The following is a 27051-nucleotide window of genomic DNA, read 5'->3' as shown; positions in this document are numbered from 1 at the left end:
GTGGCTGCTGTACATCTACTGCAAGTAGTTGCCGACCATTGTTTGTAGAACAAAGATCCGTCCAGCCATCTGACACTCCATACTGTGGCTGCTGTACATCTGCTGCGAGCAGGTGCCGACCATTGTCTGTAGAACAAAGATCCGTCCAGCCATCTGACACTCCATATGGTGGCTGCTGTACATCTGCCGCGAGCAGGTGCCGACCATTGTCTGTAGAACAAAGATCCGTCCAGCCATCTGACACTCCATATGGTGGCTGCTGTACATCTGCCGCGAGCAGTTGCCGACCATTGTCCGAGTAGGGGCTCGAATGAGAAAGCCCTTCGGTCCAGGCGTCCGAAAAGCCATGCAGTGGCTGTAGTAAAGGGGGACGATTGTCCATGTTTCCGCTGCCGCCAGAATCCGCCACAGAATCCATCACTGGTGATATATTAGGCTGGGTGGAAGGTTCGGTAGTCCGTGGAACAAGCTCATTGTCAATGATTTGATCGAGGGCGCCTATACATATATAATGTCAGCACAGAGGGTATTGCGGGTATAGTATCGGCCAAGACTGACTCTCTGCTACGCTCGCGATAGTGAAAATTTGTGGTTCGCTGCTCTTTGTTTGTGAAAAGCTATGTCTGAATTCGCTAGATACACTCCCATTCGGCTCCGGCATATACTAATACAGGGCATTTTTGTTAGCGAATACTAAGATAGTGAGCGAGTTATCAGGTGTCCCTTGACATGGACAGGGCTTACATTTTGATCGCCATGTCCCTCGGCACGATTACCTTCATTGCGCTCGATTCTCCTTCTTTTGGTTCGATTGACAGAGGGATATTGTGAAGGATGGCACTTCCGTATCATCAGCTTTCGTTGGCGCGACCCATTATCGTAATTTTTTTGACATGATTCCCACCAATCGGAATATTTTTCGGCACGGTCATATATATTTCGAACCAGAAGACCCTCTATCAATGTAGGAAGCATCGTGTAAGAAATCTCATGCCAACGAGGACAGGTTGAAAGAATTGCGGCAATCCCAGGAATGCCTGAAAGTGCTTGAATGACAATTGACTTGGTTCCTTCACTGATCATCTTTCTCGCTGCCACCTTGTCGATTATGCGACGTTCATTTAAGAATTTGTTGATGTTTCCTGTCCAGTCAGTTTTTTCGGACAGCACGTTGATTTGACAAGTCACCTTGGACTGCTTAAAAGTAAGGCGTTCCCAGGCCACGAATTCATTCGTCAATGATAGTATGCTCAGGGTTCGCTGGCTTCGCATATTCATTGATCTCTTGCCCTTCGTACCACAACAAATGGTGAAGTCCAGAACCCGAGAATCTTCCACACTAGATACTGGGTAACTGAAGTTCGAGGCGCCGTTTTCATAGGCCTTTTGGATTTCAGGAAGTTTCTTTTCGATGGCATCAAGCAGTTCTGTGACATGCTGAATCCTTTTCTCCTCTTTGCAACTGGTAATTTGTCTCTCCACTTGCAAAATCGCGCCATCACCAACATAAGGTTCGGCTCGGGCGTCAATAACTGGTAGACTTCGGACCTCTTGATTATCGTCAGCGGCGAGACGGACTCGAGGTATGGGGGTAGAGTTCTGAGATGGGGCGCATGTTGGGTTGCTATCTGGTTTGTAACCCAACTTGTCGGATTTCCCAAGGAGGGACGCAGTTCTGGCTAATAGTTGACCAAGCTTGTCGCGATGCTTCTGTAGCGATGCGTCGGACGCATTGCAAATAGTATCCAGAGCAGCTAAAATGTCAGCCATGGAGTCTTGATGAAGATGCGCATCGAAGTTTGACGCTGCTCACAAGCCGCACGACCTCATTCCCCAGCTTGATCACATGATTGCCAAGGATGCCCTCCGCTTAGTTTTGGAATACAACTTTAAGTTCCTGTTGTCTTCGTCTGGAGGATCAGAATGGTTGGCTCAGAACTCTCGAGCTAAATGATCGCTGGAATCCGGCTTAGCGCATGAGCGGCGAGCAAGGAATGGCGCTTCGATGCAGCTGAATGATGGTGTATAATAATTGCTTTGGCATCTACAGCATCTCCGATACTACTCGATTTCTGCTAGCCAACACCGTTCCCCAAGAGCACCAGCTGCACCGTGATGGCCTAGACTCCGGACAAGAGTGATATTGAGCCCGAAAATGAGCTTTTTTGGACTTCCTTTCCCAATATGGACAGCAACAGATACAGATGCTGCTGTTGTACTCGTCACTCAGGCTATTGCAGCGAGATGTTGGCCGCCACACCAAAGCCCGATGACCAGGAGTATGCAAAGTGCAGCCAGGTGTGCCAGACTATGTCAAGCCAACGGGGAAACTTGCGTCGATCACGCTGGGAGAGCGAGCGCGATATACATGTCCAGCTTGAGTCCGAGCCATCCTCATGCAAGAGTATCACTGCCTTGATACTGAGGCCAAACTTTGCACCTCACTGGTTTTGACTATAAGAGATGCTTCACCGCTCGCTCGTTGCCTTGTTTGAATACGGGCTGCTCATCCACGTTGGTTCGCACTCGGATCTTACATGCAAGGAGACTCCCGCATGCGAAGGGCGCGCTTACTATTATCATACAAAGTTGGTTGACATATTACTTTTTTGCCATATCGGTCTTCCAGTTTGAGGTTCAAACGACCTTCGCAGCGTCACTGACACAGAGGTAGAACACCCCACAATGCACATAACAACCATCGAAAGGGCCCAAACGGAAGACTATTCAGTGGAAATCAAGTGCACAGTTCAGTGGAGCACCGTTGCCAGCTTGCAGGGAGCACCCGTAAAATCCTCTAGTTTTGAGATCATGCCAACGGTACATGTCCTCCCCCATTTGTGGTAGCCTCGCTAACAGAACCAGGCTTCGGCCCCTGTTCTCCAACTTCTAAAGCGTGGAGACAGCTACTTTGTCAGTGCAGGCACTGGCAAGTTACTCCCAGCCTCACTATCCGATCTTATGAGCTCGTGGGCGGGGGTTGCCATGGCGTTTGAGGCTGGTTATATCAGAGATGTAATGCGATACATCCGGTACCCATTTAGTAATGGCCACCTGCATATCACTGGTGAAAAGACTACTTTTCCTTGCACTGTTACACTCTCTTTTTCCGAATCACATACCCACACCATAACTATCCCATCCGAAGCTCTGAATACGTGGCCTGGGCGGATCTTACGGTGGGAAAACAAAAGGCAATCTTCCGGGGGGGAGTGCACATGTGATTGGAAGGTTGGCTCGGCTGTCATTATGAGCTTTGTGATTGGATTATGGACGGACTTGCGGATGTCCATACATGAATGCTGCGACTGGTGTCGGCGTTGTATATAGTTTCTCAGTTCCCTTGTACAGCCCTCCATCTCTCAGTGTGTTTTTATTTGACTTTTTTTCCCCCCTACGACCCTGGCCAAGCTGTCCACACTGTTGGTTGGCATTTGCTTCTTGTTCACCAGGTGTCTGACAATCAGGCCCAGCTGGGTATCAATTCTTCCGTCTTCCTTCTTTCCTCCCTACCGGAAATTCCATGTATACAAACTTATTTCCCCATCACCTTCTTCATTTGTGATCATTATGACATCCTACACAAATGGCGTCCTCGAAACTCCAGCGGAATCCGCGGACGGGATTGAGATAAACTGCGACCCAAGACCGAGAGTCCGAATTACGAACGTTGCGATCATCGACGCAGTGTCGGTGCCTGGCAGACATACACACTCCTTAAATCGATACCAACCTCCTGGTGCCATCTACCATGATCTTCTCTTGGCTAATAACCCGCATAATCCATCCGTCTCTGCAGCAATTCAAAACATTGGACACGCTCTGAACCTAGAACTGGATATCATGAAAAATGCGGACGACACAGGCGAGCATTATTGGAAGGAAATTATCTATCGCCAGTTTTTAGGCTCCTTTAGAATTCATCATATTGGAGAAAGTGTTCTCCCCGAAGCTGATGATACACACACTATTGAAGCTACTCTGTCCGGAATCACTCTCCACAATAGAGGTTTTCTTCTTAGGTTCACATCTTCTGATGGGTACTTTGTTTGTGCTGCTGTTACATTCGAAGATATTCAGCACCTTCACCGACGTGGAGCTATCTTTTTGAGGAACTATGGGGGAACATCTGAATCCGGTGGAAACATTAGTATGTTATTACAATGGAATGACACAAGAGCTCCACTAACAGCCTAAAAACAGCCTGAAGCCCCCCCGTACTGTCCCTCGCGAAATCGGCTATATAAGTGGAAGAAAGAACTTTTGCGCCGTTTTCCGTGCATATCCATTGGCGGTTGGTGGCTTTGATGAGCTAAGAAATGGAACCTGAGAATGTCAACATAGCACATTTGTAGAATGATTGAAGTGGGCAAACAGTTGACATAATTTAAATATATAATGATGCACTTAGGTAAAATGCCATGGTAGACTTTTAGATCCTAGCGGAAGTGCCACCGGGCATGTCAAATGAGTGGTATTCTTCATAGTTCTCTTACAACATATGAAAATCATCCAGCCATTTTTGTAAATCCGACTCAACCGCTTTCTGAACTCCGTGGCTTTGTGCCGCAATCTCAGCGAAAGCAGGATGCTGAAAAGCCCATTGTTTGATATTTTCCTTGTGTTCGATTAGCTAACTATTCATCGCGTACTTGGCCTGCACATACCTTCACGAGCCAATTGGAGATGTAAATAATTCGTGCTTCTAATACCATAACAATATTTTTCTTTCTCTTTCTTTTCTTCTTTCTTTTTCGGGTTTCATTTCCATCTTGTCTTTATTCTTGCTGTGGGAGAGTAACCAGGCGCGGAGCTGCAAATCAGTTCACAGTTGGATTTTTCATCAGCAGCTACTACAGACGATTGGATCCTTGCCTGGGGTGAGGCACAATTAGCGTTATTTTCCCCGCCACCTTTTTAGCCCATCACAAGTTCGGAAGTGGCAGTTACACACCAATTAAAAGCGGTGATAGAAAGACACGCGCTAATTTTGCCCTTCCCTCAGGCGAGAAGATTGTACATTCAATCTTTCTATTTGCTAACTATTCTTCTCTACCCATCGCTCATCCCATTTGCACACTGGCCCGTAACTGCCATTTTGCATACCCCGATGTAGCCCCTGCAATCAGTATCAAATCAAGCTATATGTTTCCCTCTTGCTTGTTTTGGTGACCAACGCTCGCCCGTTGCCATGCATCTTTTAGTCAATCATCTAATTGTGAGGCTCCGAGCAGCTATAAGAATAGCCATGTTCGTCCACACTCATATAGCAAAATACAAATTGTTATCCACGGGAGCCTCACAGGACCACGAAGAAGAGTACCGGACTTCCACAAAGATCATCCGCTTCAAGTTGTCTTTCCATCATGGTAAGTTCAGCACTTTCGTAAATTTTGTTGCCTCTTGCTTATCTTATTTGGCAACCTCACCAAATGTTATTCAAAACGATCGATGATGGAGAGCCAGCTAACATAGGCAAGAATATTGAACCTATTAATCCCATCACTGGTGACGGCAAGCCCCCGCTTCAATCTACTCTCAACAATGAGGTTCGCGATCTCGAGTCGTACTCGATTGACGAAGCTAAGTGGCGCTCAGAATATCCCGATATCCGTGGTGATGTATGGAATTCAAATGGAATTGACATCGCCAATGCTAATTCTGAATAGGTATTTCACCGCAATGAAGAAGTACCCTTGGCTTTCATTGTTTTCATCTCGGAGCCTGTACTTCAAGAGCAGCTAAAGTATTTAAAGGCTCATACTTCTCATCTACACTTTGTCTCTAGCGCATTCTTTGAGAATAGATTTGACGGACCTCTGGCATTACCCTACGCGCTCTGTCTGTTAAAAATTCTCCGACAACACGCAGGACAGCAACTGTCTGAGAAGAGATTGGATGATACCATCCAATTCCTCTCCACACGATTGAGAGGGCTTCTGTCAACACCTCTGTTATATACCGGTCGAGGTCGCATAAGTCGTGTATCACTTCTATTTCGACGAGAGGTGCTCTACAAGCGTCCGGCCTTGCCATTATGGCCGGGAGAAGTTTGGAGACGGAGCACTGTTTTCGGTTTCGCCCTGGATGACAACCTAACTGTGACATTGTTTCTTGATGGACAATACCGTTTCAAGGTGCCCGATGAGGTTTGGAGTGGTTTTAGCTCCTTGGATTCGGGTATTGCTGATGTGGCTGTCATGTTTGGCGTTGGCTAATGTATTTTATCACTTTCTCGGCCGGTCTGCTACTGCAGGAGGATAATGTTGTTGGTTAATTTTATGTTCAGGTACAAAGTCTTAGGGTTGCCGTAGTACCATCCAATCTCCTAATTCTTCACTCATTCGCATTCGCCTATTAGCATACACACTCTTAATGATGATTTTTCACGCCGGGACCCATATAACGCCTCATTGCTGGCGGGAGAATACGAAGAATCGACGGCTGAGCTGCTCAAAATGATACGCATCCTATTTACACGCTGGTTGCATGCACTGATCCCATAACTGGTACATGTACCCGCGATGGTCACAGCAGAGGACATCATCAGCGCTCTAGAAGCAGGCCATTATTTCCAATCTGTTTTGAAATAACAACGCTAAAAATGCATACCCCACGACGGTGATCTGTGTCTGAGCGGCACAACCGGGGCGCCTTGTCGCCAGTATTCCGGTACAATTTTCACTCATTCTTTTCTAACTGATTGGATTATTAGCATTATGTGACCAAATTTGAGTTAACGGAGCCGCTAAGATTATTTTCCTCAGTTCCAAAGTCTAGACCCGTTGTTGTCGTCGCTATCTATGAACTAACGACGTTTCCAGTGTTAAATTCCCCATAGTGTGATATACATATAGGGGGAAGCCGTCCCCGAACATGGACAGCATTGAAAGCCATGTTCATCATCCCTCCTTTTCTTCACTATGGCTGTCAAATTACCTAGTCGACCTGGGACAGCAAGAGAAATATTACCTTCCACGGACCATTCTCATGGGGTAGAGACGGAGGAAGAGGACGAAGAGGACGAAGAGGAGGAAGAGGACGAAGGGGACGAAGCGGACGAAGAGGACGAAGGGGACGAAGAGGACGAAGAGGACGAAGAGGACGAAGAGGACGAAGAGGACGAAGAGGACGAAGAGGACGAAGAGGACGAAGAGGACGAAGAGGACGAAGAGGACGAAGAGGACGAAGGGGACGAAGGGGACGAAGAGGACGAAGAGGATGAAGGGGCGGGGGCGGGCAGTACCAGTGACTACCACTCTGAATTAGAGGAAGAAGACTTAATTCCTCTCACACCAAGTGTCACTGATTATCCGTAAGGACCCTGTTTCACATCAAAAATGCTTATCCCAGCTAACAATCTCAGAACTCGGGTAAGAGAACCCCAAACAGACTTGACTCGCACAAGCTAAATAAGCAGTACGGCCGAACATATCATGCATGGTGTGAAGGGAAATACCTTTTTGTGAGTGCTCTCTTTTTACGGTGGAGAAATATGTTTACTAACTGGTTGATAGCCGAATGATGAGCATGAGAGGGATCGAATGGACATGGTAAAGAATTAATCTTGATACTCATTGCATAAAATCTGACCAGGACACAGGTGCATCAGATGTACAAAGAGGCCTTGGGTGCACTATTTCTCGCTCCCATAAGTGATAGCCCTCAGAATATTCTTGATATGGGAACGGGAACGGGTATCTGGGCAATAGAATGTGCTGAGTGTGTAAATCCTGTGTCCATGGATATCAATTTGGGTCTGGCTAATCACCATGGCAGCAAATATCCCAGTGCGGTGGTTCGGGGAAATGATTTGAGCCCAATCCAACCTTCCTGGTAAGAAGTGTACCCACCCTATAAACTATGCCCTGGCTTATGATTAATTCCAGGGTTCCATCAAATTGCATTTTTGAGGTTGACGACTTTGAGGAATGGGAATTGCCCGACGAATTCGATCTCATTCATGGACGGGAATTGGATGGTTCAATCTCCAACTGTGAACAACTGTGCAAAAATGCTTTTGAGCATTTAAAACCTGGTGGATACTTTGAACTCAAATCACTTGAGCACGGCTTCCTCTCAGATGACAAGACGCATACAAAAGCCGTACACGCACTTGAATGGCAACAGCATATCATAGAGGGCCGAAATAAACTGAGAAAGCCTTTCTGCGGAGCAACTATCTGCACACAGGGGATGGAAAACGCTGGCTTTGTCAAGATCAAAATTCAAAGATTCAAGGTATGTCAAGCTTCGTACATCCGATGAAGACCCATCACTAAAATGAAGTAGATTCCAATAGGGCCATGGCCAGAATGCAATAAACTGAAGCGATTGGGCAATTTTGCTCTTCTGGATATTCTGCGTGGACTGGAAGCATTTTCGATCCTGGTTTTTACTCAGGGTCTTCAGTGGTCAATGGATGAGTTGCAAGTATGTCTGGCTCAAGTGAGAAATGATCTGAAAAGAGAGGAACTTCGCATATACCGCGAATTATATGTGATATATGGGCAAAAGCCGAAAGTGAAAGAGTAGAGAATTATCTTTAGTCCTTTGCGGAAATCGCAGGAGGGCGTCACTTGATCTGCAGGCCAAATCTCCGCCCTTTAGTCATTGCTTCGCACTTTCTCCTTCTGTTCGGCTCCCTTCCTGTGCGGACCTCGAAGCGGGAGTTTCAGCAAATGGATTCCACAAAACTGAACTGCACATGTTCAAGGCTACCAGATGATGGATTATGGTTTGGGATATGTTGATGGCCTGTATTTACTCTTCTCTATCCGACGCAGGGCCTGTTTGATTTTCTGTTGTACATAAGAGTCGTTTGTTCCTGGTTGATAATTTTGTTAAATCAAAGGAAAATGATTGGTTACCCCAAAATAGAACCATTCTGCTTTGCGCCAACGAAGAAATTCTGCACCCGGAAAATTAGAAATTCCGGATGCTGATGAAAACCTCAGCTATGTCAAATTCTAAGCCATACACAGCTGGAATTAAGGGCTCCCATTACAAGTGATGGCTTGTACGAGCCCCAATAACTGCATATGGTCCGTTCTTGGGGCGCGAACTCTGGACTATCCTCCTGACTTATAAAGCTAGCGGCTACACAATGGCTACGCGTACTTTGAGCTTAAAATAATGACGGTTATACCAGTCGAGGGCGCGTAAGTCGTGCATTGTCTGATGAGATTTGGAATGGTTTTAACTCCTTGGATTCCTTGGATTGGGGTATCGCTGATGTGGCTGTGATGTTTGGCGTTGGCTAATGTATTTTATCACTTTCTCGGCCGGTCTAATATTTTGTCAACAGAAATCCGAAGCCCTGTCATCCAGCAGCCCAGGACATCACCAGCGCATGTTTGCCTTCCCTGGATCTTCTGGGGTGACGGAGATTGTGATCTCTGGCGGCTGTGTTTTCCTGATTGATGCATCTTGTCCGCTCGCTCGTTGCCTTAATGCTGGCTGGTCATCCATGCTTGGATGCATTCGGTTTGCAGTTTTGGCACCGGCGCCTTACGTCGACCCGGGAAACGATACACCGCTGGAGGAGATGGCCCCTGCAGCGAGTATCATGCCTAATGTTTTCGCTCGTTTTGACAATCACCACTAGCCCATTGTCTTGGGCAAACGCAGGCTAGCTTGTCCTTATGCAAAGGGAAGGGCCATATGAACCGTTTGCCTTGTTACGCGCCTTGTTACATGCATGCGCGATTTTGGCACCGGCACCCCAATCAAGAGATGGGCTGCCAAAAATTGCTATGCCACTTGGCAGCCCGTGATTTCTGCTCATTTTTTCATCATTTCCTGTTATCCGCAAGCATAAAGGGATAGGAGCGACCCTGTCTTGATCTGTATTTTGATATACTTCACTGTCAGCCATTTTTGATATAGTTCGCCGTGCGGTCTTTCCCGGAGGCCTCTCCAATTAAGCACAACACACCGACTATGGACAAACAACAAGACCGCGGTTCTACCGATCGTCAAATAAGGTATAGCGGAGTCCACCCCACCCAGCAGCAGCCCAACCACCATGAATTGGAACGCCTCAACCTCGACGACCGCAGAACCCCAGCGCCTTCCACCCCACCAAGCACCGCAAGCTCACATGGCAATGCCTCTGATGAAAACCAGCCCGACGGTGGCTTTCACCTCCTAGTTGGAAACAATGAACAACATCTGCGAGCACACGGCTACTTCGGAGACCACGACGCGCGGATTATACTGAGATTCAATTCCAGCCATATTCCTGGAAAGCCAGGCAGCAGACACATAGTACTCATCACCACGTTCTTTGAGGACAAAGTTGGACGACAGTATAGCGATGACAATGATTATGTCCATCTACCAAGCGCAATCTTTGAACCAAATGCCAAGTGTTGGATGATCATAGACTTATCGGTTAAGCAACGACAAACTTTAGACAATGTGCCTTTATTTTGCTACCGAGTGCGGACAAGCAATGACGGAGCCTCTGTGTATGTACCCATCCTATGTTAAATTTTGATAATGACGCCCTTTAATTTTTGCAGCCAGTTTTTCCATGTTAATTTTACCGATGCCCGGCATTACTCAAACATTTTTCCCTGGGGACGTTTCCTTGGTATGTGTACCCTTTTCTTCCAACAGCGTTCACGTATAGCTGTTCAGTTAATCAAATGAAAATAGGTTCTGATACATCTGATGACTCCGGAGAGGATGAGGAGGAGAGCGAATCAGCTGCTCCTCAGTCAACTGATCCAGATCAACCTGTTGGAATGCGTAAGATGGAGCCTTCAACCGACTCAGGCAGTCGACCACGATGAATCCGCTAGGGAGCTTGAGCCAATTGCACCAGCCGATGATACTTCAACCGCGTCTTGCTCTGCGCCACCACAAATTTATATTCTTGCACAAAGATTGAGTCATTGCTGAAAAAAGTTAAGCATGGTGAGGTGCGGAGCTGAAAACTAGTTCACAGCTGGGGGTTTCATCAGAAGCATAGAAATATTTATCTGATAATTTAGATTTAGTTCGTTTCACACGTCGGATCAATAATTTTTCCGACGGTTTAGATTTGACCCTATCAGCCTTGACGTCCTATTTAGCTTTTTATTACCGGGTTTGGTCTTTCTTTCATTTAGAGCTAGGTGATTATCGAGAAAATAAAATTAGGTCATATGGTTACTAGTTGGAAAAGATACGGGCGAATGAGATTTCTTTTGTAATTAGTGGCTATGTACGGAGTAGATTGGAATCGCGATATCGTCAATACGGTAATTACTTCTTTCTGCCCATTCAAACCAAGCTCTATCTCAGCATAGTGGCGCGACGTCATTCATCACGTGATGAGGGGCTATTTTGATTTGGCATTAATACCCCTCCAAATAAATAATCCATGATGTTCTTGAATGTTCACATGACATATCAAGGTTCGCACTTCATCATTGCCGTTACTAGATCCCCAAAAATTAAACTTGAACCTGAAATCAAATAAAAAATGTGCGCTTGTCCTCCTAGTCTTCTTATTCAATACTGATCGTTTTCCGAATGTAGAATCAAGCGGAATGGACAAAGCAAAGCCTTACTCTTGTCCTATGTGCCGCGAACATGCAAAATGGCTATGTGTACTTTGAGCTTAAAATAATGACAAGTTCATTCCTACCGATGGAGTCTTTGACCGACATACTACCAAACCCGGAATCCTTTTAGAAGCTGCCTGCGTTTCTAAAATCTCTTTTGCCGGGGCCAGCGGCGCCAGGGCGCATGCGCATAACAAGGCAACCAAGCTCATGCAGGCCTAAATGACAAGATCCTCCTCATGGTTGGTGCAGGGGAATCTTCCGCCAGGATATGCACCCGTACAGCCTCCAGGTTGCAGTGGGAGCAGCCCATCTCCCGATTCCAGCGGTGTATAGTTTCCCAGATCAGCGCTGGACCTGTGCAAGCCACCAGTTGCAATTGGAGCCCATCCCTCAATTCCAGTGGTGAAAAGTTTCCCAGGTCAGCAATAAGGCGTCTGGTAAACCCGGAATCCTTATGCGCAGCTTTGGGATCAAAGCGTCCAAGCATGGGTGACCAGCCTGCATTCGAACAAGGCAATAAGTGCAAGGAGTGGTTTGGGCACTTACACTGCAAAAACACACGTGCAGTTGCTCTGCCACGAATTCTTTGCTTTTGGGATTATACAGTCCGGGTTAGGTTGTACCATCGTAGATGGCCAGCTTGGTGAAAATGTTACTGGCGCATGGTGGTCAACGCCCTCAGCCCTCCTATATATTCATAGCCTATTGGGTATGGGTGGCCATGGGCATATTGGTTCCCAGTTGGGTTGGGCGAAGCGAAGATCCTAACCGTATGTTCCGTGCTAACAAATTCCAGGGGCTCAATCCGAGTTCCCCGGGCAGGAAGCAGTCAAGGTAAGGCTGGCTTGCACTCTGGACCTTGTTGTGTCTCTCGCTAGACTCCATAAAGAGAGGCCTTGCACCCACCCTTCTCCCATCTCATATTCTGTACATGCGTCGGAAACATCGCCGGCATGGAATCGCCGAATCCAAAACAAGTGACCAATCTCAACCATCTCCTTGGCCCCCGTTCCAAAAGACTTTTTAGCTGCTTTCTAGTTTTTACCCTTCCTTTTATCTTGCTTGGCGTTGCCTTCTGGGTTACCCTCTGGATGGTCGCAAAAGTCGCAGTGTGGTTGCCTGCCCAGTTGGTCAAAATATTTCCTCAGCCACAAGGAGCAAAGAGAAAACAGGATTGAACAAAAGTTGTTATCCAAGTCCTCGAAGTTCTCGCAACCAACAGTTTACCCGGGAAGATAGCATGCACTGTCATGTACGTGAGGGAGAGAGGACGTCCGTTCCAGAGCCAGGTCAATCTTCCACATGGGTAAGGCCAAAAAGCTTCGACGCCAGATAAATAGAAGTACTAATCGAAACATGCAGGCCAACATCACCGCACTACCCGTTGAACTGCTATGGCAGATTGCAGGCCACCTGGACACTACAGACATCGCACATCTAGTCCATACCTGCACACGCTTCCGCTCCTCAATCAAGCCATATCTTTATGAGACAATCAACTTGGCCTCTGAGAAGGGATATTTGAAGGCGTTAAAATTGTTGACAGTGGTTGATAAAGATTCAACCCTGGCTGGACTCATCAAAACGCTCGAGATCGGCGATCTGAGAAAAGAGGATACCAAAGAGGTGGACGAATGGGTGAGAACAGTGGGGTGGGAGACCAGCCCATCAGCGGATGAAAGCGTCGCACGCTTGCTATCTCAATTGAGCAGCCTTAGGTCATTTCGCCTTAACCACCTTCATGGCGAGGTGCACTTAGCCGCTTTTAACTTTGCCACGCTGCCAACCCTCACCACGCTCAAAGTGCTGGCGGAATCTCTAGTATCGCGTCAAGCACTAATCAATCATCTGCCTCCCGCATTGGAATGTCTTTACGTGAAAGAGGCGAGCAATGAAGCGAACCAACACACCTTGCCCCAGTTGCTGATAGACTATATCACCGCAGCAGCAGAGCTAAAGCTCGTATCCATTCAATCAGACACCGAATATTGGAGTGACAAAGCCGAGTTGTTGGACAACGCGTGTGAGAATTGTGGAGTGGAACTAGAACTTCAATACCGAGAACTCCGAGGAGGCCGTGAACCCTGGGCTTTCAGTTGATATACAAACCGGGACACTCATAGTTCCGAATTATTTTCATGTTGTTTACCCATTGCTATTCTTAAATCAAAGGAAAATGATTGGTTATCCAAAAATAGATCCATCTTAGTAAATACATCCGGAAAATTAGAAATTCCAGACATAGCGAGTTGCTCCCGTAGCAGCATGGCCTTTTGCCTTAGTTATTCACATGCGCCCTGTTACATGCATGCGCCGCTAGAATCAATTGCAACTCGTGGCTTGTATGAGTGCATATCCCGACGGAAGATTCCGCTGCACAAACATGAGAAGGGATCTTGTCATTTAGACCTGCATGAACTTGGCTGCATGCGCCAGGCGTGCCAGGCGCTGGCCCCGGCAGAAAGAGATTTGAGAAATATAGGTTCTAAGAGCATTCCGGGTTTGGTCGTGTGTGGTTTGGGCTGAAAAAAGCAGTATCTTCCCTCATAATTTGCCTGATTGCTAAACTCAACCAGACCAATGATTGAGACTACCAGTGTGATCCAGCTGCAGTTGCTGTGCCACGAATTCTTTGCTTCGGGGATCAGTCCGGGTTTGGCTGTATCATCATAGATGGCCAGCTTGGTGAAAATGTTACTGGGGCATGTAAATATGGTCAATGCCCTCAGCCCTCCTATACATTCATAGCCTATTGGGTATGGATGGCCATGGACATATTGGTCCCAAGTTGGGTTGGGCGAATCCGAACCGTATGTTCCATGCTAACAAATTTCAGGGGCCCAGTCTGAGTTCCCCGGGCGGGAAGCAAATGCGGTCAAGATAAGGCTGGCTTGCATTCTGAACCTTGTCTCTCGCTAGACTCCATAAAGAGAGGCCTTACTTCCACTCTTCTCTCATCTTCTACTCTGTGCATACACAATGCTAGCCGGCATGGGATCACAGGATCCAAAACAAGTGACCAATCTCTCCTCGGGCCCGTTCCAAAGACTTTTTAGCTGTTTTCTAGTTTTTACCCTTCCTTTTATCTTGCTTGGTGGTTATCTGTTCAGTTCATCAAAATATTCTCCAGTGACAAAGAGCAAAGAGAAAACAAGGTTGAACAAGAGTCTTCAGCACATGAATCGTTATTGACCCTGATCCCAGTGAACCCGGTTCTCACTATTCTTTGTCAGGACAGTGGCAAATTGTTGAGAATGGATATCCGATCGCTTTTGAATCCTCTAGATGAGGGAGAGAGGAAAGTGATCGCTGCCGTTGCATTCACAGAGAAGATATCTCAGCCTCCGTTGATAACCCAGGGCCAGGTCAATTTTCCACACAGGGTAAGATTTCTCCAGCTTATGGGTCATACTTCTGGCTGATTTAATGCGCGCAGCAGCAAAAGAAATATCCATGTCCACACACTGCAGCACATTCATGCAAGTCAACATTCAGCACCCCCGGTCTCGCCTCACACCATGGAAAGAAACACACCGGAAAAAGATATGAATGCTCAGTGTGCAATAAGTCGTTTGCACAAACAGACAATTTGAGGGTACATCTAAAAACCGTCTGCCTAAGGAACACCTTGAGAAACCCATCGCCTTCCACCCCAACAGGCAAGAAACGGCCTGCCGCTGTCATCGAACATGAGGAGCGTCGAATTTCAGCGGGCTATTCACATGGCAATCCCTCTGATGAAAATCAGCCTGGAGGTGGTTCTCATATTCAAACTGGAAACAATGAACATCTGCGTCCCCGTCGTCGTCCTAATCCTATAGCTACACGGTCTCAGCCTCGTACCGTCGAAGACCCTCACAGCCCGTCAAGTGTGGTGGTAGAAAGAGAGGTCGAATCTGGTCATGATGAAGTTATGGATATACCCCGCCAATCTGACGATGTAACATTGGATCGAAACTCCCCAGAAAGTGTGGGTGGAAACGACGGGGGTAAGTCCATACGACTCGTTGACTCGATGGAACTAACAGGGAGGTAGAGGATTTTGATCACTGCCGTCGGTTGGTCCACCTCAACAATGGCTCGGACACTGCTTTTGACCGCGAAGAAATTTCGGCGATAAACGACATCTTTGATGATAACTGGACTTTCCATGCTCCGATCGATAGCCGATACTGCGACCGTCATGGCGAAAATGAGTATCTCTGTGCCATGGAGCCCGAAGGCGTTTGGGTGTCTGAATGGAACTTTCAAGATCCGGAAGCAGCAAGATCAAAGCTGGAAGAGCTATACAGAAACTATCAACAGAATGGACCGGCATCGTGTCTCTTGGATGTTGAATGCGATATCCCTGACCTCCTGGACCATATTTCATCTGTGACAAAGAGGGGTATTTCTGATGAGCTAGTGGTTTACTTTGTGCACTGGAGGCGTCAATGGCTGCGGTCGGAGAATGTTGGTGAAGATGGATATAGGTCGCTGAAGCAATTCTGCCATTAGCCTTCAAAGTTGGGATCGGGTTTGTCGGAAATTTGTTTTGTTTTGTTTCCTCTTGTCTCCCTGAGGTGGCATGAAATGCATTTGTACTCTCAGGAGCTGTATCTATTGACAACGCTACCGGATAAAATGATTTTTTCGCCATGATTTTGCGTTTTTCCCCTTTGGACAGTTCAATAATCTTTGAAAGTTAGTGACTTTTTAGATCCTATTTCTAAACGGACAGAGTGGAGGGAGTCTTGTGGATAGACCGCTGCATCTTTGGAGAACGCCTCGCCTCCCCATTCCAACACTGGGAACCACCCGCAAAACGGGAATCGATTGCCATGCAAAACATAAATGCAACGTCGAGTCCGTCCTGGCCGCCCTGAGCGGTGACAACACACCCGGAAATGAGCCAGACAAGCCTGTCTATCCGTGAGGAAGCAGGATCCACGACCAACACTTCAGAGCAGCCAATGCAATCATCGATACCAGCCGGAGGCTCAGCGAAGGCGACATTTTGCGCCCACACCCCTCCCATGTACTCGCCTCGTAGCTAGTTCCTAAATACATCTTTAAACGTACGTGTTGAAAGGAGTGTGACCCAAAAAGAAATGCGAGCCGAAAGGCGAGCCGAAAAGGGGATCAGGCGAAGAGAAGGGTTGACCGAAAAAGGGGGCGGGCCCGATACCTGGAAAAACATTTTTCCTAGACAAACCTCGTCTATTGAAGAGTGGGATTATTATTTTCAACTCGATCTGGCTAGTGAAGGCTTACTACGACCAAAGTAGAAACTTTTCTCCCATTGGGTATTAAGAGTTCCCCTCCAAGTCGATGGAGGTGGTTATGTGCGGGTTCCTGGCTCCAATAATTGTATGTACGTGGCACCGCACAATTGGACAAGGGCAACATGACTCACAATTACCCGCGGAGGAGGCGATGATCATTCCGCGCTCTGAATCTTGCTGAGCAGCATGCATTAGTGAGCGGAACGGCCCGGAACGCACGGGACGAGCTATTCCCGGCGGCCCTGGCATGGCGGTTACTTGTCATTGGCTGCAAGCTGTCAGACGACCAGTTGCTCCTCTGAGTTTACCAACATGATTTGAAGGAAGAATTGTTCGCTGCCTGCATACATCCATGCTGAAAGACATGTGCCACTTGGCCCATCTGTATTGGTAAATGGTACTGTGCCGCTGTTATAAGTACTATCATACCACCCTGGCATTTGATCAGTGACAAGGTGATATGCTCTCGAACAGGCAAACTTCCAACTGAGCTTGCTTATAGCAGTCTTCCATCCCCAGACCTCTACAGTAAGAAATGGCCCTTTAACTAGAGTGCAAGCATCAGTCTAATGAATTTGAACGCTGCGGTACAGATATGAGCAATAAAAAGCGCCTATTTATCTCTATTCACCACCGAGATGAAATGTCTCTTCAAGAGGGAATACGCAAGACGTACGGTGCATACCACTGGGGAGTTTTGTTAGCACCTAAGAAGTCCAACGGCCGCGACAACATGGCATACGACGTTTCGGACGGCGTTCGGTTGGATGGTGAAACTGGGCAAGACCTGAACTCGGAAAGAGATTGGTTCTTCAGGATTAAGAACAACGTGAATCCGTTGGACAGTGGGCGGTTAGTCGGTCGGGTCATGATCGGAAAAGTTCCTCCGCAAACGACAGAAAATGATCTCGAAACCATCCTCAGGGGTGTTGCTCTGCCGGATAAGGAATCAGGAGAAAGATGTCGCCATTGGGTTTGGAATGCCATATCCACTCTACAAAATGAATCAGTGATACCGAACTTTGATATCGAAGAATTCAAAGTCTGGATATTGGATTATGCCAATCAATGCCTGGCCAACCCTAGTCCAAGCAATGTTTGTGATTATAAATAGACAAACTAGTTGCGCGAAACATTTCCTGGTTCATCGTAGAGTCTCCAAAGAAGGCGTTCTGCCATGAGCTCGTCCGCATATGAAGGAAGCTTAAGTTTGATGCTCTCGGGCCAGTCCGGCACCTTGAATGAAGTGTAATATGCCTTTGTTAGATCCCAATATTCTGGGTACCAGCCTGCAAGTGCCCAGTCAACAACTCCCACAATTCTGCCATTGCGAATGATAATATTCCGCGGGGCCAAATCTGAATGCGAGAAGAACGTCCGATAATTGTTGCTATGACAAGATGCAATATCTTCCCCAAAAACCTGAGCCGTGTTTTCCAGTGGAACGCCACCCCGTAAAAAAGAGTGGAAGCTGGAATGAGACTGAAATGGGCCGACTAGTTGACTCCCAATACGGTAATCAAGAATGGCACCACCCTGCGCGGACGCAACCACTCCTTCTTTGGGGGGATGAAGTGTTCGAAGTTGAGTCAAGATAGTTGCAATATCATTGAGAATGGTTTCCTTTTCCTTGGGTTTCAGGCCGCGCATCCACAGAGTTTCAAGGTCGGTACCTTGAATGTGATCCATCATTATATATATGCCCCCTGGTCCATTGTATGAACACCGCACTCGAGGAACGGGAATTGTGGTGTGTTCTGAGATGTAGAGAAGCGCTTCAAGTTCTGGGAGCTGGCACGGCCCTTTAATAACATGCTTCCGGCCGACCTTAACAACAGTTGGACCTAGGGATCCAAAGATTGACCGGGCTATTCTAAATCGAGTGTGAAGAATGATGGATTTCAAATCTAATAGCCATTCAAGAACAAAGATGGCGTTAGCATTGTCTCATTAGGTGATAGGGATTTGATTGAGCAAACCTTGTAATACCATCATTTAAAGCTCTGAGGGTCGATTAAACACAACTGGCCCAGTACACTAGTGTTGGAAGGGATCAAAGACATGAAGAAAAGGGTTTGCGTGAAGTTCATGATTAATTAGGTAACTAGTAAGTCACCCAAGTTACCACGTGACAAGTATGCTGAAACGGAAGAATGATACGTTAGGTAAGCTCGCAGAAGCTCTGTAGATCGGATTGTATTAATCCTAAATGGGAATAGCCGGCTTCCCTCAAAATGGCTTGAGGCATATAAAGCCAGCTCCTCCCACTTTGCTTCATCTTCCCTTCTCTCCTCACAAAGACCACCCCAGCTTTGCAAACCATCCGACGCTACATTTTTATCATGAGTACCCGGACAACTCGAACTCGTAAGATCAAGGGGTCAGAGGCCGGCCCAGTGGACGTGAAAAAAGCGCTGCCGGGGAAGCCATCCATATCATTCTTTCCAGAAATCCACTGAATCTCCAGCTCGAGACCTGTAGCAGATTGGACTCGATCAATCCATACAGCTCTTGTAGAGAGCCAACCGATAATGCCTTTTCAGCAAATGTATAAACCTCTAAGTCAGGAAGAGGTGGGCTACATCCGGAAGAGGCTGGAAGAATATACGAGACGGCATATCCATAAATTAGATGGCTTTGACTGTGCAGTAATCCTCGCGGACGCCAGGACCCTATTTTCGTATATTGCGCTCCTGGAGTCGACGATCAAAACCCATCAGGTACAGTTGCAATCCAATCCTAAATTGAAGTTCGTTAACCGACACAGTGATATTAGACCGAGCCACAATCCAAGAGAACCATGCAACCCGCTTGGGCTGCAGGCCAGGAAAACTGTGGAAAGCGGCGGCGACGACATTAGGAACTCACGTGCAGATCTCCAGAGATTGCTAAGGAGATATGTAAACACAAGTCTGATGCCAGTCCAAGACAAAGAAAAAGGAGGAAAACATCAGCCAGCCTTGTTGACGATGGATATATCAACCAAAACGAAGGAACTTGCCCACAATAACGTAGGGCTTCGGCTATGAATAAGAAATTCTACAGGATAGAGTAGCAAGAATGAAACAGAGACATAGCCATGGTGAATGAGGGGCGGGATATGATTTACTGTTCTCTATCTGGCGCAAAGCCCACCTTGTTTGATTTTTTCTCCGTACATGCGTCTTTTTGTTCCTCTTTGGAAAGTTTAATAAGTTAGTTAAACCCAACTCGGTGCATGAGCATCCACGGGCAACCGAGGGGTGGTATTGACTAATCCAGATCAAGGCTGGTACTGTTACCCAAATATGGGTTAGTCGGCATAGATTAGATTGACCTGTGCCGACTGACCTGTACCAAATACAAACATAGAGCACAGTCACCAGGCCCTTCACTGGTCTATGCCTTTTGACCGAAGTACCCCGTAGGTACGAACCTTAGCAGGTTCTGTGGCAGGCAAACCAGTACACTTCTTAACCTATGGCGGCTGTTACATAATTGATGCTGGTTTATCTCCCTCCAGGTAAACAATCCAATGTCGGCCTAGCCGGACGTCAATCCAGTCGCCCGTCGTCAATCCAGCAGCCGTCAATCCAGTCCTCCGATTGGGGGTATAAAAGGCAAAAAGGCAAAAAGGCAGCCTAGCTCACTCTGAGACCCATAAATTTTCCCCATGAGATAATCTCTCAAGCTCGTCGATGAAGCAACCGCGGTTTCCACTACCACGAGGCCACTGGTGTAGCAACTGCCACCTCCAAAACCACTGGATCCCTCACGGCCAAGCTCGCTGCTTCAACCTCCACCCCGAAGATGCACCACCTGAGTGGGATCCCTGGGCCGTTAAGAAAACGTTGCAGCTCAGCACCGCGTCCATGTCATGCGGCTTCGGGAAGCCACTCATGGGAGGCCCGCTCCCACATCCGAGACATCCTTGCCAGTGCAAGTTCTGTGAAACGCCAGAACAGTATTGGAGTTGGCAGAAGAGTGTGGATGTGAGTGCGGTGGGAAAGAATTTACCCCCGCAGGTGATGTATAGGGATTCAAGATTTTATCAGGACAGGGAATATATGAGGCATATGAATACGTTACTTGCCGGCGTTCCTATATCAGACGAGGAGAAGGCAGAACCTAAGGAGTATTTTGAACTCGATAGACGAGAGTTTCTTTCTTGCGCTAAGTCTTGTTAACAACCCAATATCTTTTGCCTTCATCTAATTGGTTGGTTGCTTTATTCATTACAATACACCCCCGTCATCCCAGAATGCTGACTAGTGGCTCAAGATTGAGTTGGCTAGTTTGATTTCAAAGTTGAATTGCTGGATATTTTAAAAAGTGACTTTTGGCTCAATGGAGCCCACCTTATTTCTATAAATTGAGATCTCTTCCCAAAGTCTGATGCTTCGAGCAGCGACTTTCCACCACCAACAAAGATAGAGTGAGTGCCATGTCCGGCACGGCCCTGGAAAGACGTAACTCTTACAGAAACAGGGGAATTACCCCCCTCCACCCCGATCAACATGCGAGAGCTACACGAAATATCAGAAGTCTAGAGGGGGAAGTTGGGAAGCAAGGGAAACTTGAGAATAAGTGTGAATTATTGAAATATCTTGTTTGTTGTACAACGAATTCAGTAGTGTCTTTTGCACTGTGGGTGCTACTCCCTGGTGGGAACTTCTCCTCTAACAGAAAAATGAACTCCATGGTTTTGAGGTATGCTTTCGATCGCAGGGCCGAAAACATGGGCACCTTGCAGTCACGTTCGTTGGAAATATCCAAGGAGGCCCTGCGCCAAGAGGAACCAAGATTCAGCATGGCGCTTTCGGCTGCGATATATATTTTCCTTTGCTTCGGGGACCTACACAACACACAGCCTTCGCTGGAGTTCCTCGTTTCTTTAGCTGTGTACTGTCACAACCTCCTTTCTCTCTACGCTCTTTGATCTCGTCTACCATCTTGTAGTCTCCCGCTCTTCACATCTACCCCACATAATATTTTGAGGGCGTTTACTTTTTGTAACTTGGGTGGCTGTCTGGTCCTTTTTGTCCTTGTTTTCTTACGAAGGGCCACAGCACGGGTTTTCTGTTGATTACATCTGGGGATTTTCATGGATCAACAAGGAATACATTTAGACGCCTTCGCACGCATTGGAGACTTACTGCCTTGATCACTACAAAACTATGTGGGTCCGTACCAACCACGCCAGATCGCCAGATCGCCGGATCGCCGGGATCACCAAATTTAATATTTTTATCTTATCAAATTCATCTGCGGCTGAACCAGCGTTTGGCGTAAGGAGATGGTCTTGCGTGCGGGGTGTGCTTGTCTATTTCTGCTATTGTCGTTGTGATTAATCTGCCAACTATTCCATCCAGCTGAGTTGTTGATTCGATCCGTGGTGTAGGGATCGCCTTCTCTACAGCTTTGCCAATCTCTTCCCAGTTCGCTTGGTCGAAAAGTCTGCGTGGCTGGCTTGGATCTTTCTGTTTCAGTTGCAGATCCCATTCTGAGTAGATCGCTAGGTGGTCGGAGCCGTAGTTGTCTCGGTAGGGGTGGCATTTGAGTAACTGGTGTGGGACGTTACTGAGTGTGAGGTCGAGTGTGGAGTGTGTGCCTGGGTGGCTCGCTGACCAGAAGGTGGCAGTGCCAGGTGGGAGACAGCTATGGAGTTCTTGAGCCTGTATGAAGTCCAGGAGGCCCCCGGTGTCTCGGGCTCGTCTTCGGTTCACCTGGATTCCACCCCACATCTGATGATGTCGGTTGAAATCCCCTGCGATGATCAATGTGGTTGCGGGCGAGAGCCGGATTGTCCGGCTGATTTCGTTTAAGGTCTGGTGTATCGGGTTGTCTGCCGGGTCGAATGGCGGGATGTATGTGGAGAAAATTAAGATCTGGCTTTCTCCTATCTGGAGCTCGATTGCTGTTACATCGGGGCTGTGGCACCGCCTTTGCCGGTATGCCGAGGTTGATATGCGCTTGTTGACATATATTAGACTGCGCCCCGTGGCGTGTGTTTCGGTGCATGATGTTTGAAACACCCTCCAATGTGGGTGTTGTATTGGTGTTGTATAATATGTGAAAGGGGGTTCTTGTACGAGTAGCACCTCCAAATCTCCAATTTTGCGGTCATTGAGGAGTGCTTCCATGGTCGAACGTTTTTTGTTGGCGTTCAGTTGTAAAATCCGCAGTTTCTGTGTTAACATTGAAGGCTGGTGATATTGGCTCTCGATTTGCACTCTGTTGCTCCTGTCGGGTGGCGTTCTGCGCAGTCTGCGCATTTAGGAGTCGACTCTCGAGGGCAGTTAGCTGTGTTGTGCTCTCGCGTGCAGAAACCACATCGTAGTCTCTCTTTGCAGTTCCAGGCCAGGTGGCCGAAGGCCAGGCATCTGTGGCATCGTTTCTTCTTGATCTGATATGCCTCAATGCTGCCTATATATCGATGTCCAAACACCATTCCATTGTTTACCGCCCATTCGGCAGCTTCCGCACTATCGAACCATATTCCAAGTGATGCCGACGCGCCCAGCGTGGATTCCCTCTTCTTGAGCCATGCGATTTCTTCTACCTTGTATCCCTTTTGGGCGAGCTCATTTTCCTCTGTTATCTTCTTCATGCTTTGTGGTTTGTCCTCGGTGTCGACTTCATGTGTGGGTGTTCGGTGTACTACCACACCAAATCTGGGTCTGACCAGCTTTGTTTGGCTTCCCAGGTTCCGGAGCCACCCCTCGTTCACGCTGGCAGTGTCTCTGGAGGTTTCATCCCGGAAGCGGATGATGTACCCTGTTTTTGTGGTTCCTACCCCGATGATCTCGACTCCTTCGGTTGGCGTATTCTTTTGTAGGGCGTCTGTGACCCTCGCTTTGACCTCTTCCACGGGGAGATATCTTGTGAGGGACCCTCCATATTCCATGGGGTCGGGAGCCTGTGCCGCACTGATACGGACGCAGAGCGGGGGGTCTTTCCTGTCAGCTTTTGTAGGCGCGGGCGTTGGGGCCGGTGGAGGGGTTGAGGATTCGCCATTCGTTCCGCCGTTGGAGGCAATTGATGCCCAAGATCGTTGATCCGGTCTATGTGTCACCTGGGTTCTCAGAGCAGTTATCTCATCTTTAAGGCTCGAGTTTTGCCTGATTAACTCTTTCTGGTCTGCTTTTAACTCTTCACAGCATGTTTTGAGAGTCTCCACCGCCTGGCCTTGTTGTGCAATTATTCCTTTCAGCTCGGTTATAAGCCATGCAATTTCGTCAAGTTTGTTCGGGCGTCCATCGCTGTTGCCTGTAAATTCAATGTTTGGGGTGCCATTTAGCTGGACAGCCGTGAGGGCGTCGGTTTTCTTCCGCTTGCGTGTCGGTTTCTGCGCTTTTGGTTGGGTCGCATACTGGCGCGTCGTCGAATTAAAGTTGATCCACGTTGCATCCTTGGTTCCAGGCTCCACATTCGGCTGTTCCCCGTCGTTTACCACACTTCTCGACATCGACCGGGTCACCGCAGCCAGCGGTAACTGGTCTATCTCGCTTTCGATGTTTTCTAGCATTTTCGCTCTGCTGTGCCCGTCGCGGTCCGGACCAGGAGGACGCCAAGCCGTGATTTGGTTGGTGTACGTGGTTGGTTTACCATACCTTTTATCAGGGGCAGGAGCGCGCCAAGCGCTCACTAAAGCTATGTCTTGGCTTCCTTAAGGGCGCCTCTTGTGACGGCTTGGCGCCCTTTGTCTGTTGGTGGGATCGACTTTGCGTGCTCCAAGCAACACCGCCAAAAGGTGGGCCGTGAATGACGTCATAGATAGAACCTTCCAGACGCCAGCCCTTTGCCCAGCGATAGGAGTTAAGGTTACTGTAAGCACAGACCTACCCAATTTGACACCATTCTCCAGGGAATATCCCCTATTCTTTAGTAATTGGTGACCTGGTCATGCTCGGTGCCATTCCTAGTGGAAATATTCTCCTATTCTTTAGAATGTTATGGCCTGTTCTTATGGAAATGATGGCCTTGCCAACTGGCCCAGTATATCCCTCTTCTCCTTGTTCCTCAATGCAAACGAGGAGGGACGAGAAGAGTAACCGATCCAGTTGACAAGGAATAGGACTGTGAGAACTCCATTGAGAAAGCTTAGCAAAGGCCCAGCGCTGATATGACTGGCAAGGTGTGGTGGGCTTGCATTTCTGCACTTTTGCACTTTTGTAATTTTCATCTTTTGATGTTTTGTGCGATTTGATCAGCATACATGATTTGACAGTCATCTTTTTATCCCATCTTATTTATTTTCATTTACATTTTTGAGCTCCTGATTTCCATTCAAGAGTTATATCAGATCCTGTAGAAGACATTTCCAATACTCCCTCGGGACACGTGTATTCCTGTCCAAGGTACTTCAATATAACTAGCATATGAGTGTAAACCCAGTAGTCAGAAGTCGAGAAGGGTCAGGAAAGACCTAACAAGGCAGGGATAAGAACTGATGGGAAGACTATAGATAGAGGAAGCTCAGGCGGAAAAGAAGTAATTCTAGCAGAAATAACCGGGTACCAACTGGGAGTTTCTACCAAGAATAACTGAGTTCCAAGGAAAAGAGCAGAAACTCCTGATAGTAGTACGCTGCATGCTGCCTGAGGGCGGCTGGGACAGTCTATGAATAAATCAATCAATCAATCAAGCACAGAAGCAGCCTCAGAGCAGAAGGAGCCGCAGAGCAGAAGCAGCCCCAGAGCGGAAGCAGCCTCAGAGCAGAAGCAGCCTCAGAGCAGAAGCAGCCCTCTACCTATGATGTCATCCACGGCCCACCTTTTTGTTTTGGGAGGTGACATTTTTTTTTCGGATGGGTTCTTTCTCATTAAATTTGTGATGGAAATTGCTGTTTTCAACCAGGTTCAAGATTGCGAAGCTTCTCTCAAAATTGAATTTTGATGGGATATATATACCCCATGGATTTAAAAGCTAACTTCTTCTAAAAGTTAACAGCCCACCCTCCCCTGTGGGCGCTTCTCCCCTCTTCTAGGAGTTGGGTACCCGCTGGAGGACCTTGACTACCATCTAGATTGTATATGATGTGACATTTCATGTACACCACAGCTACAAAATGGAAGACAGCTAAAGCTTCGCAAGGCCCAGCTCTGACTGACAAGCTGTGCGCTTGTATTTCTGCACTTGTGCAAAAAAGCAATTTTTGCAGTTTTGTGATTTTGCAATTTCATCTTTGATGTTTTGTGCGATTTGATCAGCATACACGATTTGACAGTCATGTAGTTTGTGGAAATGGCTGATGGAAGCAATCACGGCTTGGCGCCCTTGTCTTTTGGTGGGATCGACTTTGCATGCTCCGAGCAACATAATGGAGTTCTCACTCTCCTATTTCTTGTCAACCGGTTCAGTTACTCTTCTCGTCCCTCCTCTTTTGCATTGAAGAACAAGGAGTGACAAGAAGAGGGAAAACATATACTGGACCAGTTGGCAAGGCCATCATTTCCGTGTGAACCGGCTGGCGCCGCTTCTTAGCGGCTAAAGCTTAGGTTGCCTTTTAGGTTCGCTATTCCTATTACGGACTAGCGCAATGCATTTCATCGTACCTGGTTAACAATCCGACGCCTCCACATCCAACAAGCGGCAAGGCTTAGCCGTTTCTTGGCATATGGAAGTGTTGTTCCAATTTTGCATTTCTGCAATTCGATTTCTATATTTATTTACCTTTCATTCAGACTAACAGACTAACGAATTCCATCTTCCGCGCGGTGTGATTTCGAATAGGACACTTCCAGCTTTTTTGACCTATTTCTTCGCGTATGGCTTTTCTAGTGTAATGGTTGCTAGATCTCAGTGTACTCGGCTTCAATCCAGGGCTGCAGTCGTTAATTTATGTTTTATTTTTCTTTTTCGGGTTTTGTATTTCAATATTTAAAAGCTATAACTATCATTAAAAGTTCTTTATTATAAGGATTTTTTCCTTCTTTCGTATTCTCTTTTAGCATAAATGGTCCAGATCGTGGCCGAGTGGAAAATTGAGTCAAAATGGTGAGGGCCACGGTTTCGGATTGCAAAGCGTGGCCATGTATTCGGATCGCGTGGCCGAGTTCAATCGCGAATCAAAATGGCGTGGACCACAGTTTCAGATCGCAGATCGTGGCCAAGCATACAAGCGCCGCGACATAACGACTAGTCACATTCGACAAAAGTACACAATCAAAACGCGACTTTTGGTTCGACGCAGCAACACTTCGTAGCTATATATCCAGCCCTCTCCCCATAATATCAAGTGATAATAA

General features: G+C 47.3%; 9 protein-coding genes across 9 annotated transcripts; 7 read left to right on the top strand and 2 right to left on the bottom strand.

Annotated features, from left to right (window-relative positions):
• Positions 1 to 2727: 2727 nt before the first annotated feature.
• HCAG_07743 (predicted protein) lies at positions 2728 to 3248 on the bottom strand (the record flags this gene model as incomplete). The annotated part of the gene is made up of 2 exons (XM_001537384.1): positions 2728 to 2889; positions 3123 to 3248. The coding sequence occupies 2 exons, from the start codon at positions 3246 to 3248 to the stop codon at positions 2728 to 2730; spliced, it is 288 nt and encodes a 95-aa protein (XP_001537434.1).
• Positions 3249 to 3570: 322 nt separating this feature from the next.
• On the top strand, positions 3571 to 4208 carry HCAG_07742 (predicted protein; the record flags this gene model as incomplete). The annotated part of the gene is made up of 2 exons (XM_001537383.1): positions 3571 to 4150; positions 4204 to 4208. 2 exons carry the CDS (start codon positions 3571 to 3573, stop codon positions 4206 to 4208), a joined length of 585 nt encoding a protein of 194 aa, XP_001537433.1.
• Positions 4209 to 5248: 1040 nt separating this feature from the next.
• Positions 5249 to 6218, top strand: HCAG_07741 (predicted protein; the record flags this gene model as incomplete). The annotated part of the gene is made up of 3 exons (XM_001537382.1): positions 5249 to 5369; positions 5476 to 5621; positions 5670 to 6218. The coding sequence occupies 3 exons, from the start codon at positions 5249 to 5251 to the stop codon at positions 6216 to 6218; spliced, it is 816 nt and encodes a 271-aa protein (XP_001537432.1).
• Positions 6219 to 6923: 705 nt separating this feature from the next.
• HCAG_07740 (predicted protein) lies at positions 6924 to 8329 on the top strand (the record flags this gene model as incomplete). Its single annotated transcript, XM_001537381.1, has 7 exons — positions 6924 to 7315; positions 7393 to 7465; positions 7518 to 7553; positions 7613 to 7722; positions 7792 to 7836; positions 7890 to 8241; positions 8303 to 8329. 7 exons carry the CDS (start codon positions 6924 to 6926, stop codon positions 8327 to 8329), a joined length of 1035 nt encoding a protein of 344 aa, XP_001537431.1.
• Positions 8330 to 9135: 806 nt separating this feature from the next.
• HCAG_07739 (predicted protein) lies at positions 9136 to 9607 on the top strand (the record flags this gene model as incomplete). Its single annotated transcript, XM_001537380.1, has 2 exons — positions 9136 to 9161; positions 9331 to 9607. The coding sequence occupies 2 exons, from the start codon at positions 9136 to 9138 to the stop codon at positions 9605 to 9607; spliced, it is 303 nt and encodes a 100-aa protein (XP_001537430.1).
• Positions 9608 to 9942: 335 nt separating this feature from the next.
• HCAG_07738 (predicted protein) lies at positions 9943 to 10799 on the top strand (the record flags this gene model as incomplete). The annotated part of the gene is made up of 3 exons (XM_001537379.1): positions 9943 to 10472; positions 10527 to 10597; positions 10663 to 10799. The coding sequence occupies 3 exons, from the start codon at positions 9943 to 9945 to the stop codon at positions 10797 to 10799; spliced, it is 738 nt and encodes a 245-aa protein (XP_001537429.1).
• Positions 10800 to 12279: 1480 nt separating this feature from the next.
• HCAG_07737 (predicted protein) lies at positions 12280 to 13658 on the top strand (the record flags this gene model as incomplete). Its single annotated transcript, XM_001537378.1, has 4 exons — positions 12280 to 12328; positions 12355 to 12392; positions 12820 to 12864; positions 12921 to 13658. The coding sequence occupies 4 exons, from the start codon at positions 12280 to 12282 to the stop codon at positions 13656 to 13658; spliced, it is 870 nt and encodes a 289-aa protein (XP_001537428.1).
• A 1154-nt stretch (positions 13659 to 14812) lies between these two features.
• HCAG_07736 (predicted protein) lies at positions 14813 to 18808 on the top strand (the record flags this gene model as incomplete). Its single annotated transcript, XM_001537377.1, has 9 exons — positions 14813 to 14941; positions 14995 to 15547; positions 15595 to 16010; positions 16258 to 16469; positions 16852 to 16911; positions 17018 to 17124; positions 17416 to 17918; positions 18323 to 18487; positions 18737 to 18808. The coding sequence occupies 9 exons, from the start codon at positions 14813 to 14815 to the stop codon at positions 18806 to 18808; spliced, it is 2217 nt and encodes a 738-aa protein (XP_001537427.1).
• Positions 18809 to 22062: 3254 nt separating this feature from the next.
• Positions 22063 to 24329, bottom strand: HCAG_07735 (predicted protein; the record flags this gene model as incomplete). The annotated part of the gene is made up of 3 exons (XM_001537376.1): positions 22063 to 23068; positions 23135 to 23184; positions 23265 to 24329. The coding sequence occupies 3 exons, from the start codon at positions 24327 to 24329 to the stop codon at positions 22063 to 22065; spliced, it is 2121 nt and encodes a 706-aa protein (XP_001537426.1).
• Positions 24330 to 27051: the final 2722 nt, after the last annotated feature.

Source organism: Histoplasma capsulatum, genomic scaffold (assembly GCF_000149585.1).
Source record: "Histoplasma capsulatum NAm1 scaffold_9 genomic scaffold, whole genome shotgun sequence".
NCBI classification, from domain to species: Eukaryota; Fungi; Ascomycota; class Eurotiomycetes; order Onygenales; family Ajellomycetaceae; genus Histoplasma; species Histoplasma mississippiense.
The sequence above is the reverse complement of the archived record's forward strand: the minus strand, read 5'-3'. Positions and strand labels throughout refer to the sequence as shown.